Source organism: Sander vitreus, chromosome 3 (assembly GCF_031162955.1).
Source record: "Sander vitreus isolate 19-12246 chromosome 3, sanVit1, whole genome shotgun sequence".
Lineage (NCBI taxonomy): Eukaryota > Metazoa > Chordata > Actinopteri > Perciformes > Percidae > Sander > Sander vitreus.
In genome coordinates this window covers 11,532,675-11,546,943 of record NC_135857.1, presented here as the reverse complement: position 1 = coordinate 11,546,943, position 14,269 = coordinate 11,532,675, and the positions used below count along the sequence as shown (strand labels likewise).

The 14,269-nt window shown below is 41.2% G+C and overlaps 1 protein-coding gene across 2 annotated transcripts in view; it reads right to left on the bottom strand.

Moving 5' to 3' along the window:
• The window catches only part of LOC144515273 (CD166 antigen homolog A-like), a 38,488-nt gene extending 35,771 nt beyond the window's left edge, over nt 1-2,717 (bottom strand). For both annotated transcript variants that reach the window (XM_078245966.1, XM_078245967.1), the window contains exon 1: nt 2,438-2,717. In XM_078245966.1, the coding sequence (XP_078102092.1) occupies nt 2,438-2,498 (61 nt within the window). In that variant the 5' untranslated portion in view covers nt 2,499-2,717. The remainder of the gene's footprint in view (nt 1-2,437) is intronic.
• Between the last annotated feature and the right edge of the window lie 11,552 nt (nt 2,718-14,269).

The following is a 14,269-nucleotide window of genomic DNA, read 5'->3' as shown; positions in this document are numbered from 1 at the left end:
TGATTAACACACAGCTAAACTATTTTTAAGAGAGGAAGTATTAAGTGAGTAGCCTACAGATGCAGCATTTCTATTCAAAGCCATGATTCGGTTGAGTTGCCATCCTTCTCATGAATGCATCTGAATTTTGCATGAAGGGATACAATACTTTGCAAGTCACAAAGAAATATATTTTCAAAGAAGAAACAACCACAAGCACTCTTCAAACATCAAGAGGAAAACCGTCTATGGACAAGTTGAGACGTGCACAAGCCCACTAATACACAGCTGTACAGAATGTCACATGTAACGCAGGTATACAATTAAAGTGTTTTTTTTCCTTTTCCTGTGCATTAACATCACAACATTCATGAGGCAGGTCTGGACATAACCTAGTTAAAGATGAAAGAGAGGGGAGCGAATCTATCTCAGGTGAAATTGGGTGACCCCCCGCAAGAGATTAGTCCATTAGCTAAAGGGAGAGCCGCACTCGCTTGACAAGTAATACCAGCTGTGACACCGAGCACTGCCTGTCTGTTCAGGAGGGGGGTGGTGGTGGGGGAAGGGTGGAGACAAGGGAGTGAACAAAAAAACAGATGCATCTTTCTGACTATTTGTTCTAAGAGTAATTCAGAGCTCTGTTTTTCCTGTTCTATCCGGTTGTGCCACTGGCCATGGCTCGGCCCTTTACCAGGGAGCTGTTTTTTTTTTTTTTTATCTGTAATAATATAATAAACAGAGGCCTGTTTTTTTATTACAAGTATTGATGCAGTTTTTATTGCAAATCCCAAACCCAATAAACCCTTAAAGTCAGATTTGTTTGCCCATATTGAGCAATTTGAAGAATCACAAATATTACTGCTTTGTAACAACTCAAGAGAAACCTCGACTTTTTGCAAGAACATGAAGAAGACTGACCATCTGTTGTGTAAGCAAACACACACGTTTTGACCATCACTTCAGGCAGCAGGCCTGCTAAACACACAGCAGTGTGTAAAATCTAACATCAGTACCAACTCAGTGCACTCTCCTGTTTCAAGCACACGACACTGCAGCGGCACAGAGGTGTAAAAACACTTTGAAAGGACCATTCGTTTCCTCTCAAATAAACCACCTGAGCCTAACTGATAGGTGCTGCATGGTGTTAATTTACAACAACATGTGTCACTCTAGCGTGACAAGGCGGAAGGGAGACAGATGAGGTTGATCTTAACATCTTAAGCTTTAGATCAACCTCTGCGCCCCTTTCCTTTCCAAGAGAGTACTCTGAGCTCCTGTGCACTTTTGCTTAATGGCCTGGGTGAGTGATGTGAGCACATGGTGCTGCTACCTGTTGGCCTTACAGAGCAGACAACATGGAAGCCTGGAGAAAGGCATAAACACCTTCTGCACATTAAATACCAAGCAAAAGATTAGGACTTTTTTTCTTTAAAAAAAAAAAGGAAAAAAAAAGGTTGAAAAAAAAAGCATACTTTGTCCTTGTTTCATCATTTCTTTTCAGAGAAGAGGGGTAACATCACCACTTAATGCCAAGTTGCTGCATTCACATCACCAAAGAACCTGGAAGAATTCACTTGTACAACCCATTACAACTGCCCACATACGAAATTAGTCCCATTCTACATGTAATTACTAGTCATGAGCGCTTTCCAACCCAGCCAGCAAGCAGCCCATAATTACAACAATCAGACAGGATGTAAATGCAGCATCATTTGTGCTCAACAGCCTGCGTTAACAGGAGAGAAAACATAAAGAAAACGAGGCATCATGATGACATCATGGCATGAGCACATGTAAAGACTGGGTGGTTATGACTACTTCACTGCCTGCCTCTCCCATTATGTGAGGGCTAACAACAAAAAAAGGTGGCACAATGGGCAATATTTCATGTAATATTTCACAAAAGCAGTTTATGCACAAAGTCACTTTTATAATATATGATCAAGAATGTATGACCATAAACAATTTACTTAGGTAAGTGAAGTTAAAAGAAACTGCTTGGTCTCATTTATCTGGACTTTTTGTCATGCATTATAGATATGTAGGTGTAGATTTGTTCATAGTTTAACACAATTGCCATGGATAAAAGTGAGCAGTGCATTATATGTGGTTTATAAACTGCCAAAAACAACAAGATAACGATTATATATATATATTTATGATTTAAAAAAAGAGAATACTACTTCGAGCATTAATGTAGTCTACACAAAAGGAGCATCCGTGACTAAATACAAGTAACAGAAACTAGGCTATTTTACAGCGCACTAACTTATAACTAAACATTAGCTTCACTGCTCCACATCTCCCCGGGAATGTGGTCGATAATCCGGGCTGAAGTTTGTCACACCTGTGTGTGACTGCTGGGACTTTCCTCTTCATATAGCTACCTGCGACTTGAGTGCACGGGCGCACCCCGCGTGAGCACCACCACTGGTCGGTTAATGGGACAAAAGCTTACCTTGGCGGAGGAGCGAGGTGATGAGGAGGGCACACACGCAGCTGGCGGACAACAAGTGCATCCTTGCGGGTCTCTCAGATCCTTAGTCGGCTGCTTGTTTCAAAGGTTTGTTAAAACCACTTGGTTGAGGCTTCTTTTTCTTTTGAAGGTGGATTGAATTAGAATGGTCCTCGCGAGCCCCTGTTGCTGGTGCTGTAAAGGCAGTTCAGTTCTGATTTTGGCTCTTCTCCCAACGTGGCATGTGCTCGCCAACTCGCGCTCACATCAGTTCTGGCGGAACAGGTAATTGCGAGGGGCGCACAGACGAGGGCGGGGGATACTGCCTGCAGCTCCGCCCCCCACACCTCCCCACCCGCCCTTTCCCCTCCAGCAGCGCCCCCTTCCCCCTCCTCACACACAAGTGCACCCCCACCTTTTTCTTAAACCCCCCCCCCTCGCCCCACTCTTCTCTCCCTCTCACCCCCTACTCTCATCCTCAACTCCTCTATTTCTCCCCCCACCCTTCTTTCTTTCCATCATGCACCCTGCATGAAAGCACACATCACACACACACACACACACACACACACACACACACACACACACACACACACATAAGGGGGGAATCTTCTACCAAGCAACACCTCACTCTTGTTTCATGCAGAATAGCCAGAGATGGAATAAATACCTAATGCTTAACCTGCATTTAAAACGTAACTGACGTAAAAAGAAAAGTACATTGAAGCACATTAATATTTGGCTATAAAAGCAGTTTACAAATACTGATCTGAGAGTGTTCATCTACTGTAAATGCAAAAATGCATCTGAAATGTTGTAAAAGTAAATGCCAAGATGGAGAGTGGCAGAAGCTCATAATTGTAGCACGTAACTGCTGTACTTGAGTAAATGTACTTGAGCAAATGTACATGTTACTTTCCACTTGTGCTGTCTCCAACATGCACACACACACACACACACACACACACACACACACACACACACACACACACACACACACACACACACACACACGCGCACAAACACATACATGCTGAGGTATACTTTGAATCAGCCGCTGCCTCAGACTTGAAGCTTTGTGCCTCACAGGCAGAAGACAGAGGGTTCATATTAAAGCAGTCTATAGGATGTGAGTCCAAGGTTAATTATAATGAAGAAATATGTCCGCATAAATAATTTAGCTATAATTAATTATTTAAATCCTTTCTCATATCTCCTTACTTTACAATTATTGTAATGAGCACATTCAAGAGCAGGGCCACAATAATTAATATCCATACAATGACCATGTTAATAATTAGAATTAATCTAAGTGCTTTGGCATTGCCTTCTCTACACTTGTATTCATTTATGGCTCAGTTTAATGTCTAGCCGTCTATATCTACTTGCATGTCGTGTGGTGGTTTCAAGTGAGATTTTCGGTGTGATAACAAATAGATTGTGACTATAGATGAAGGCTGTTGGCTGTTAAAGTACCACGCTCGAAAACGGGCATAACAGTGACAGTCTCAGCGAGTCCATTTCAGAAGTTGGTAAAAATAACATCAGAGCATGTACAATGTCATTAAAACCACACTCACTGCAAATAAAATGATTTACAACTGTGCTGTAACTGCATGATCATGCTTGTCTGATCAAAAAATGTGTGCGTCTGTATGTGTGTGTGTGTGTGAGTGTGTATGTGTGCACAGTGTGTGTTGGGCTGGGGGAGGAAACCTATCAGGGCGAAGAAGTAAGTATTCCTCACCCTGGGTGTGAAATTCATGAAGGTCTGTGATGGTTTGTGCAAATGGAGTGGGGGCACAGGCTGTGAAAACCTAATGCAATTTGATTAGAAGTTAACCGCAAAGCAATATTTTCCATGCCTCAGTGCGCCGTGTGAAAAAAAGAACTATTTGCTTTTTTTCCCGTGTGAGTGAAAGAGAATGAGACCGAGCCTTGAGCGCTGACGTTCAGTTACCAAACAATAACATCTTGGTCATAATTGGGATTTCAGGTAAGGCTGGTCAAGGACTATATAAAATATTGAAAAAAAATCACCAAACAATAAAAACAGAAACCCCAAATACATGTCACCAAAACACCTACAGTAAACCTGTGAGTCGGCTGTGCTAGAACTTCTTTTTTTTGTGGAGTAAATGCAGCTGAGGCTCAGGTTCATTTTGTATTCACGGGAGAGCATTTTCAGTCAGTCCCCATGACTGGAGAAAGAGATTACACAGAGACTAATGAATTATAATATATCATGTCATATTGGAGGAACCGCACCAGCTCCAGCTGTCTCGTATTTGATGAAAGAATGAACGTTCCTATTTTGACATCTTGTGAGACATCTCGTGACACTACTCCTGCTATGAACGTGGAAAAAAAACAACCTTGCGTTGCTGTGGACTCGGGCAATGAAAGTACACATTTTTGACATTTGGGGATGCTGCAGACAGCAGCAGACCCCCCCTCTCTCTGCCTACTGGCTCATGTTGCAGGTGTACACTAATTGTCATAGGTGTGTTTCAAGTATAGATATGTCAGAATGAATGGAAAAAAAGCAGTAAACACAACCTGGCTGTGCAGCTACAGACTGAACAGGATACTGCTCATTCGCTGCACCGCGGTGGTCAGTTATCTCTTCCAATCCTGCAGAACAACTGTACCTCCCCTATCCCATGGAGGTGTTGGCCCCTTCACAACAGCTCCTGGGAGACAGACGAGTGATTAGTCTCCTACAGATTGGGCTTCAGTAAACTGTGTCAAGCAGCGAACACATTGACCCTGACATTTTCTGCATGGCCAAGGGAGGGGAAGATCCACTTAATGGCTAGTCCTGTGCCAGCCAGCAGCCCCACTTAAAATCGATAATTGCTTCATTTGTTAATCTGATTGAGTGTGTGAGCAGCCTGTAGTCGATGCAGAGTTACCTCTCTTTCTGTGAGGAGTCTGCGTTTTATTGATTTCATTGTTCCCTGTGGAGCCTAACTTTTCCCCCCCAACTAATCCGCACATTTACACGAAGAAAAGTAAAATGGATCTTTTTGTTTGAGCTCCTCATGCCAGCCATACCTCAGTGATATTAAAGTTGATCAATAGAAACTGCTTCTTGATAGCAACAAGTAAAACAAACGAGGAGACCAAATGGCATGTCTTATGTTGTCAGGTTGTAATGTTACTTGTGGTTTGAAAGGGCAACCCTGTCTCCACCATTCCTGGCTTTTTAGCTGCTAAATGCCTCGCTGTGTTCAGCAGCTAGTCTCGTACTTTGTCTGTTTTAGAGCTTTTTGCTGAAAACAGCAGCCTGTTAAAAACGCTGCTAATGAGAGCGTTGGGAGTGAACCAAGCTGAAGGCTGTAAAACCAAAACAACGAGCTGAAAGACGCTGAAACGCTCCACAGAGCTGAGGGGAACTGCAGAGTCGGGTGATAATTCTCTGTGGGTTTGTCAATCTGAGGGACCCTCCCACATTGCATGTAGTTATTTGATCCATTTTAATACAAACATATTGATTATGGCATCTTTTCATTTTTACATACTAGGTTTTTGCTTCTTAAAGGGATGGTTCGGAGTAATTTCACCCTTTGCACCATGACCTCGAGCCAAACACCCAATCATCAAACAATCACGGAAGTGACGTCGACGCAGCGGTAGCAGTAGCAGTAGCAGCAGAGAACAGAAGCCATCACGCAATTATTATTTAAATAAACTCCTGGTGTACTTACAAACTTTTAGAAGTTTGGTACCATTCCGGGCATTATTAGTGGGGTAATTTACGAGATACACCTTTGGATCCATTAGCGCCTGCACTAAGCCATTCGGCTGATAGCAATAACTCGACTAATGTTAGACCAAGGGACACAAAGCTTCTGGGGGGGTGTTTGGCTCGAGGTCATGGTGCAAAGGACCCTAGGGTGAAATTACTCCAAGCCATCCCTTTAACAGGTTATAATATCTGACGTCCGAAGAAGTCAGCTTTGCAGTGTTATCAGAACATTGACTGATGCTTTGTCATTGGCTTTTATATAATCTATTCTTTCACTGTCTTTCACGGTTCTTTAACATTCTTGTCAACTCCATTGATAGTAGAACAGTAGCAGTTTAAATAGCGAAAGAAGGCGTAGGATTGTAGCAACAGAGTGCTGAAAAAAACAAGGTTTTGCCACGCTAGTCTCCTCCCAGATTGGAAAGGTGGTTTTGAGTGCATTAAGACATTGAAAATGAGCTTGTAAAGTAAACACAATAAACTACATTATTTACGACACTATATCATTACATTAGCACCTTGACACCATTAACCTGATGCCCCGCTGGTACAGTTTCTCAGTTTCTTTCTTTTTTTCTAATTTAATATAACAGTGTATGTCTTTTCGCTACGTGTGAGGTTTTTTTGTCCTGCGTGCAGTCAGTTAATCCTGTATTGTGGAACCGTGTTGTATCATGTCAGCGCAGATTTACCGAGACAAATTCCTTGTGAAACCATTGCATTTAGTGAAAGAAAGCGATTCCTTCAGGCCCCATGGCCTGATGCTACAGAGTAACTACCACAGGAGAAGAGTCAATTCAAGATAAACTGAATGTATTTAATGATTATACAACATTTGATATAGATCTTCTAAAGAGGACATCACACACATTTATACAGTGGAGTAAACAAGGCGCTTGTATGAGACATTACCTTTACCTTGACATTTAGATCAAGGCACCCAAGCAAGACTTCAAAGACGGCAAATTCTTGCTCAACAGTGATGATTATGATGAAAACATTTCCATATTTGTCATGTAATTGAACAGGTTTCTGGGTCTCAACACATCCAAATATTAACATCCAAATAGAACATTTAATACAAGAAACAAGGATTATTTGAGGAATTCATAGAAAGGCCAAGGAAACCAACCTTGCTGATTAGGGATACAATCTGTGAGGCAGAATCAATTACAAAAAATAGAGTTCAGATGTGTTACAGGTGAAATGTTCACAGTCTGTCTCTGCCTGCATCCTGTGTTGGACGCAGCTGTTGTTGTGTGATATATTCGGCAAAGTCTGGCAGGCTTGGCTGCTGGTTGTGTCTGTTTCCCCAAATTACCTGGTTGTGAATGCATAAATGTAACATAAAAGGCAGAGAAATTATTCATGAAGATGTAGACCGATCTGCTACAACTCAGGCATCTGTCATCTGTCAGTATTGTTTATTCCTCTACTAAGCCTGACACTATTTTGTTGGTTTGTCAGTTAATGGCGGCTTGTTGCCGGTGGAATCGGCAGTACTTAAATGCTGCCTGCTGCAGGCTGATGCTTCGAGCAACAACCCAGAATAAACACAAATGGCAGATTTTTTCTATCCCTCTTTACTATGGCAGCAAAGGTTTTGGGAATACATCTTCTGCCACTGCCTTATAATAAAGTGCAACACCCAAATGTTCCATGAAATGAACTCTTAAACAAAAGATAAGTCATGTTATGGCAATTCTGTTATTAGAATTGAAAAAGAATAAACTCCTCTCTGCGTAGGGATTTCAAAGGAAAAGTTGTCATTTGCTGATGATTTCTTTCCTCTCTCTTATTTTTTTTTTACTAGAATAAAGTGGTGAAAGCAAGTTGACATTCTGTTCGCCGGTTAATCTTTAAAAAAAGAAGGGATAGATACCAGCCAAAGTGAGATACAATCTCTTGATATATTGGAGTGAAAAGGGCATGTCAAGAATATCAAACAGACGACAACGTAATCAAATGTGAAAGATGAACACTATTTTTCTCCAACAACTGGTGCCATTTATGGTCCGGGAGTAAAGTCTGCTGGGAAATCGAAAGGTAGTTTATACAATGTAGAAGAAGAGGGACTCCTGCTTTCAGTCGCAGAGAGGATGTTCTGTCTTGAGCTTTGCATACATTACAATAATTCTGCTCTCATTCGGCTGTTTAATAATGTTTCACCAGATGGGGTTTGATAGTTTGGAAGGTTATTTGTTGTGAAGTAGCTATACTGATTGATTGCTGTCACTGTTATAACTTAGTTTATTTAACATAGCATTGACAAATTCCAAATAACACAATCAATAGCCTAAACTGGCTCCTAGTTGGGACTAGATACAAATACACACAACAAAACTGGAAAACCCTTACAAAACAGCACAGTAATACCAGAAAATAATACCCTAAAAACTGAAAGCACCTGATCATCTATGACTACATATCTGATCCTGACAAATTGTTTCAACTTAAATTTTAGCATTCGTGAGGAAGGCACAGAAAGATAATGTTTTCCAAAATGGCACCTTACAATGCCCTGAAGATGCCCCAGAGTGACTGCGCCAGAAACCCCGAGAGGTTTCCCCATGTCACTCAGTGCCTGAGGAGCCTGGTTGTGTTGGCACTTACAGATATGTTTAATATTCGCACATTTGAAATGATGATGTGAGTTTTTATTTTGTTTTTTTTTTTAATTTTGGGCTTTTGAGAGAGAAGGGACAACATGCAGCTAAGGGCCGTGGGTCGGATTGGAACCCGGGGTGCTGCTAAGGACCCAGCCTACAGTACATGGGGCGCACACTCTACTGGGTTAACTAGAGGTAGCCCCAATGTAAGATCATCTTTGCAAACCATCCAAAAATGCACAATTATACAATAAATCATCTTAAGATGCTTCATGTACAAGTTGCACGGTAAGTTAAGCTTAACAAATCAGTTGGATTCGTGTTTGTGTCCACCTGATGGATGAAGTCCAACATTCACCAACTTTTTGCTCTGTTTTTGTTTCCATCAACTCCAAAGAGAAACATCTGGCTCTTTAGCTGCTGAATGCTCCACTGTGTTCACCAGCTAGCTGCTAACTTTGCCTGTCTGTTTGCATGGTGCTGTCTGGGTAGGCCTAGCCTACAGTAAGTTTAGGGCATTGTTTTTGTCTGAAAACCATATGATGAGGTCACATAGAGTGAACAAAAACAGTAAATTTGCAGGCTGTAAAAAACAAAAACAATAAGCTGAAAGATGCAAAAAAAAAAAGCTCCGTAGAGCTGAGTGGAACTGATGTGTTGGGAGATGATTATCAGAAGTTCATCATGAAATAAAAACTTTATAAATTATAGCAGCTTTAAATGTAAAATAAATAATCCAATGAATATAACTGCAATGCATCAGCAGTATTCAATGTTGTTTTACAACCCTGCTCAACATCCAAATATATACGTAAAGTACCAAAAGTAAAAAGTACTCATTATGCAGAATGGCCCATTTCATACAGAATAATATATATTATATTATTAGGTTATAATTAGTTATGCATATATGTGTACATCGTTTTAATGTTGCAGATGGTAAAGGTGGGACTACATTGTAATTACTCCATTCACTGCTTGCTTGTGAATCCCTTGTGAATACATGTAGTATAGTAAAAAGAACAAAAAGAACTAAAGTACAGTACTTGAGTAAATGTACTTTCCACCACTGAGTGCTGCTGTCTTAAAGCATATTCCTGTTAGTCAGTTTTATTGGTTTAAATCTTGACCTAAAGAGGGAGGTTGATGCTTTTATCTTTTTATTGCTGCTGTTGATCGAACCCTCTCTTGATTTATTCCAGTTTGGCATGTAATAAAACCAGGGCTGTTTCCAAAATAGCCTGCATTCATCTCCGGTGAAGCTAGTTTGCAGTGAAGGAAATAAACATCCACAGCTCCCCAACCTTCTTTGTATTTCTGCTTGTCTCCAACTGAGAATAGGACTTGTCTTTTTATTCTGAGGGGTGTCACATTTCTGAATGCACCACTGCTCACGATCCCTGTGCAGGTCTCAATTGGTGACAGTCACACACAAATAACAACACATTGCATGCATTGATAAAAACCTTGCTTTGTTTTCTGAATTCATTGATTGCAAGTTCCTTAGCGGCACAGTTAACAGTTTTACTGCTCATTGTTTCTGGCTTTAACTTTACAGATTTCTGTAATTCCAAAACATCTCTGCTATCAGATGCTGTTTGATTTCTCTCCAGACTTCCCTGATTGCTAGATGTTTGCTAGATGATTTACGTGAATCCCTCACAGAACAATTACAGATGAAGCGTCTTCTGCCTCCTGCAGCGATCAAATCAGTCAGTTTGAAGTGCCAGGGACAGAAACTAACAACCAATCATTTTACAGACAGAGCTGAATAACATTTTTTATTTTTTACATTACCTGAGGATTTCAAACTGTGAGAACGCCAACAAATTAAACTTAATTAGGGACTAGATTGAACTTCTGATTATAAACAGCACTTCTGCAATCACTTTAGATTTTTGCGGAGATGATACCTTTTTTATAGTTTTCTGCTTTTAATGCCTCCATGTCGTTGCGTATTGTCTTGTCTGTTTATGTTGATGACCTTTTCTTTGGCCTCTGTCAGGAGAACACTTTGTAACTCCTGTTTTGAGAAGCGCCACATACATAAAGTTTGCTTACTTACTGACTTCCTTATACCCTTGTTTGCAGGGTGTGAAAGAAGCGCCTTACAGGTGTCACCCCACACCGCTGCTGTAAAGCCCGTCATTGTCTACAGCAACAATGCGGATCTAACCCTGCCCTCAACAGTCCACACATAGATCTGATTAAGACTGTTTAAACATAGGCTGTTGCACTGCAGACGAGAGGGACGACTAAAGCCCCCTGACTCTGGAATGTGGAAAGATTGAAACCTCTTTGCCCCGGAGGGTTAACCAGTCTGGGGCAGGAGCAGTGTTCTATTTGCTGGCCCACGCCGGGCTGACATTATCTCTTCAACGCCCTCGGGCTCTGAATAACAAGCCATGGACTTTATGCTCACAAGTGGTGACTTACGAGAACATTAGTACAATTAGCCACACCTACATTTACAACACACCTCCAGAAAGGGGGTTACCATAACAATCGGCTCAGTTTCGAACCAGTTTTCTCTTCGCCTCATGCCGTGTCCATGACAATGCAACTTCAACTGCAGAGAGAGAGAGAGAGAGAGAGAGAGAGAGAGAGAGAGAGAGAGACAGAGAGAGAGACAGGGAGAGAGAGACAGCTGGATGGTTCAGAGCTGGCTGCTGTCGTAGCTCACAGGACAGTAGGGCACAGTGTTTGGCATTGTTTTATTCTAGGACTGATTCAAAGAATGCAAATGACCCTGAAACCTGCCTGAGGCCGATAAACAGCATCTACAACCTGCTCTTGTATACATTCCCTGTGTTTAGTGTCCACATGTTTTGCTCTGTGGTTCAGGTTTACATTTAAATAACTGCGAGGCACCTTAGGGAACACTGACTTGTTTGATTTGTGTTGGTTTTCGGCTGTACTTTAAATGCGTTGTTTTGGCTTTAGTCTCTCTGTGAATTTATTTACCATTATGTGATGAAAATATTAAGATCAAATTATTCCAATGACTAGGAACTGTTTACGGCATAAAGAATTGTATAGACGTGACAGGCTTAAATCAGCTTTTTGATCGGAATTTACCAGGCTCCATATCGATTCTGCATTTTCCTCAAAGTGGTTCTATTTAGGAAATCAACACAGAGTGAATCCTGATTCTTTTAATAATACTTTGGGCAAAAACTGCGTCTGCGTGTGAACTTGTGGGACATTTACAGGGTATATAGTTCATTACTTGACCTAAAAACGGATGTGTCCCTGCCCTGCTGCCTTGACTCTCTCGTGCTTACTTTCTCCATGCCTCCTTCTTAACAATTACTCTTTGCAGCTAATTGTCCCCTTTGTTGTGTGCATTTCATGTGGAGACTATCTAGCTGTGCCATTCAAGTCAAAACAACTTGACAACTTTGACAAGACAGGTCTGAATTTCATGACTTCTTTGAGGCTGGTTTGCTCTAAATAGCCTTTTAGAAAGGGAAGTGACAGCAAAACCTGATCATTCTAGACACAGAAGGCGTTTATTAGAAACACTTTGAGGGTTATGGTGCATGCCTGTGATTTCTGAGTAGCTCATTTAGACAGTAGTTAAACTTCTAAATGACAAAATGGCCGTTATGTTTACACTGTGTACGTGGCAGCACAGATGAAAATGGTTTTTAAATAGACTTAAAGCTGCACTAATCAATAAATCTGGATCAACTTGTTCCTATATTGTCAAGGGTGTCACGCATGGTGACAATCCCATGCAGTCTTACCGTACTCGGCTGTTCCCCTCAGCTCTGCAGAGCATCTTTCAGGTTATTGAATTGGTTTTCCAGCCCACAAATCTTATGTCTTTTGGTTCAGTCTCTTCAACCTCGTTTCCAGCCTCAACAGGCAGCTGTTTTCAGTAAAAGAGCCTCAAAAACCACCTGTTTATGACCCGGTGCAGCACCAAATGGCAACAGACACAGTGAAGCATTTAGCAGCTAAAGGTATACTGAAACACAACACCAAAGAAATATAGTGTTGCTCCATATCTGTTGGATGTGTAAAAAGGCCATTCCCCAATACCTAAAATATATACATTTTTTTCCCAGCTGCATGCACCAACATGCACGCACGGCCAATCGGCTATCAAAACAAAAAACAGAGAAGCTCGGATTACAACACACACACAGATGCATGGTGACTATATTCTCTGCTCTGGCACCATTACTCCATTATAGCTTTACATAGCAAATATTAGTTTGCTGCTATATTAATGTTCTGAATGTCGAGCACAGCCCCTTTAATAAGGTGATAATGTCAGGAATCGGAGACAAAGGAACCCAAAAGCACAACACAAGAGGCAAAAATAGAGGCAAAATGTCTTCATTTGACTCCAGGCAGACAAAAGCACATAAAAGGGTAAGGCTGAGGCAAAGGTTCAGATCAACAAACAAGCCGTGGAAAGCTAGGGCAAGAGCACTGAGACAATCTGGCAGAGGACTAGTGGAAATGACTTGGTGATATACTAGGAAGTTAATGAGTGAATGGGGAACAGCTGAGTGGGGAGGATGAGCATGTGAAGGGAATCAAGTGATGGGAGGGCAGGCAGATGGAAGCGGCAGGGTCTGAAATGACACAGGCATAATTAAGCAAACAGGAGGACTTCAAAATTCAAAACCATGACAGATAATGTGCCAATGTTGCGTTTACAGCAGAGAACTTCAACAGGGGGTGCGACCCCTAGGGGATCCTCAGAGTCAATGCAGGGGGGCCGCTGAATTATTTCCCCCCAAACTTCAAATATGTCTAAAAAGATATACATTGACATGAATCCAACATACTATTAGCAAAGATGAATAAGCCTATTTGTAAAAAAAAAAAACAACCTCAACAACATTAAAGATACGCTTACGTATGATACAGGTAGGCTTATGGATTCACTGTGCCTTCCACAAGTATGTTTGACATTAAAACATGATGATATGTGAATATGTAGAGTAGCTTAATATTGTAGGGCACCATAAAAAGGAATGTGTATAGGCTTTAGGCCACCGTACATGTTATTGTCGGCTCAGTTTATTATGCAACTCAATTTTATACAATATACAGTATGTAGTAGGGGGTCCCTGCTCGTCTCTCTTTCAGGTTAGGGGTCCTTGGCCTAAAAAACGTTGAAGACCCCTGGTCTACAGCATGCTGTTCCCAAGTGATCAGTCAGTGTTGCTTTAACTAGAAACATATTTTACTGTCCTATAAAGATAGAGATAGAGAGTTACTCTGGATATTGCATAGTGGATTGTTCCAGTTTCAGATGCACTTTTTGATTGACCTCAAATTTCTGAAACACACTTTCGTAAAAGAAGTACTGGGCATTTCAGTCAAAGAAGGGGTCAAGAGGTCAGTTTTAGATGATGGCGGTAGATTCATTAATAAACATTTCAGTCAGACTGATGCATTTGCCATCACAATAAGCCTTATATTACTGAAATGGAAAACATTAAAGGAAACCTG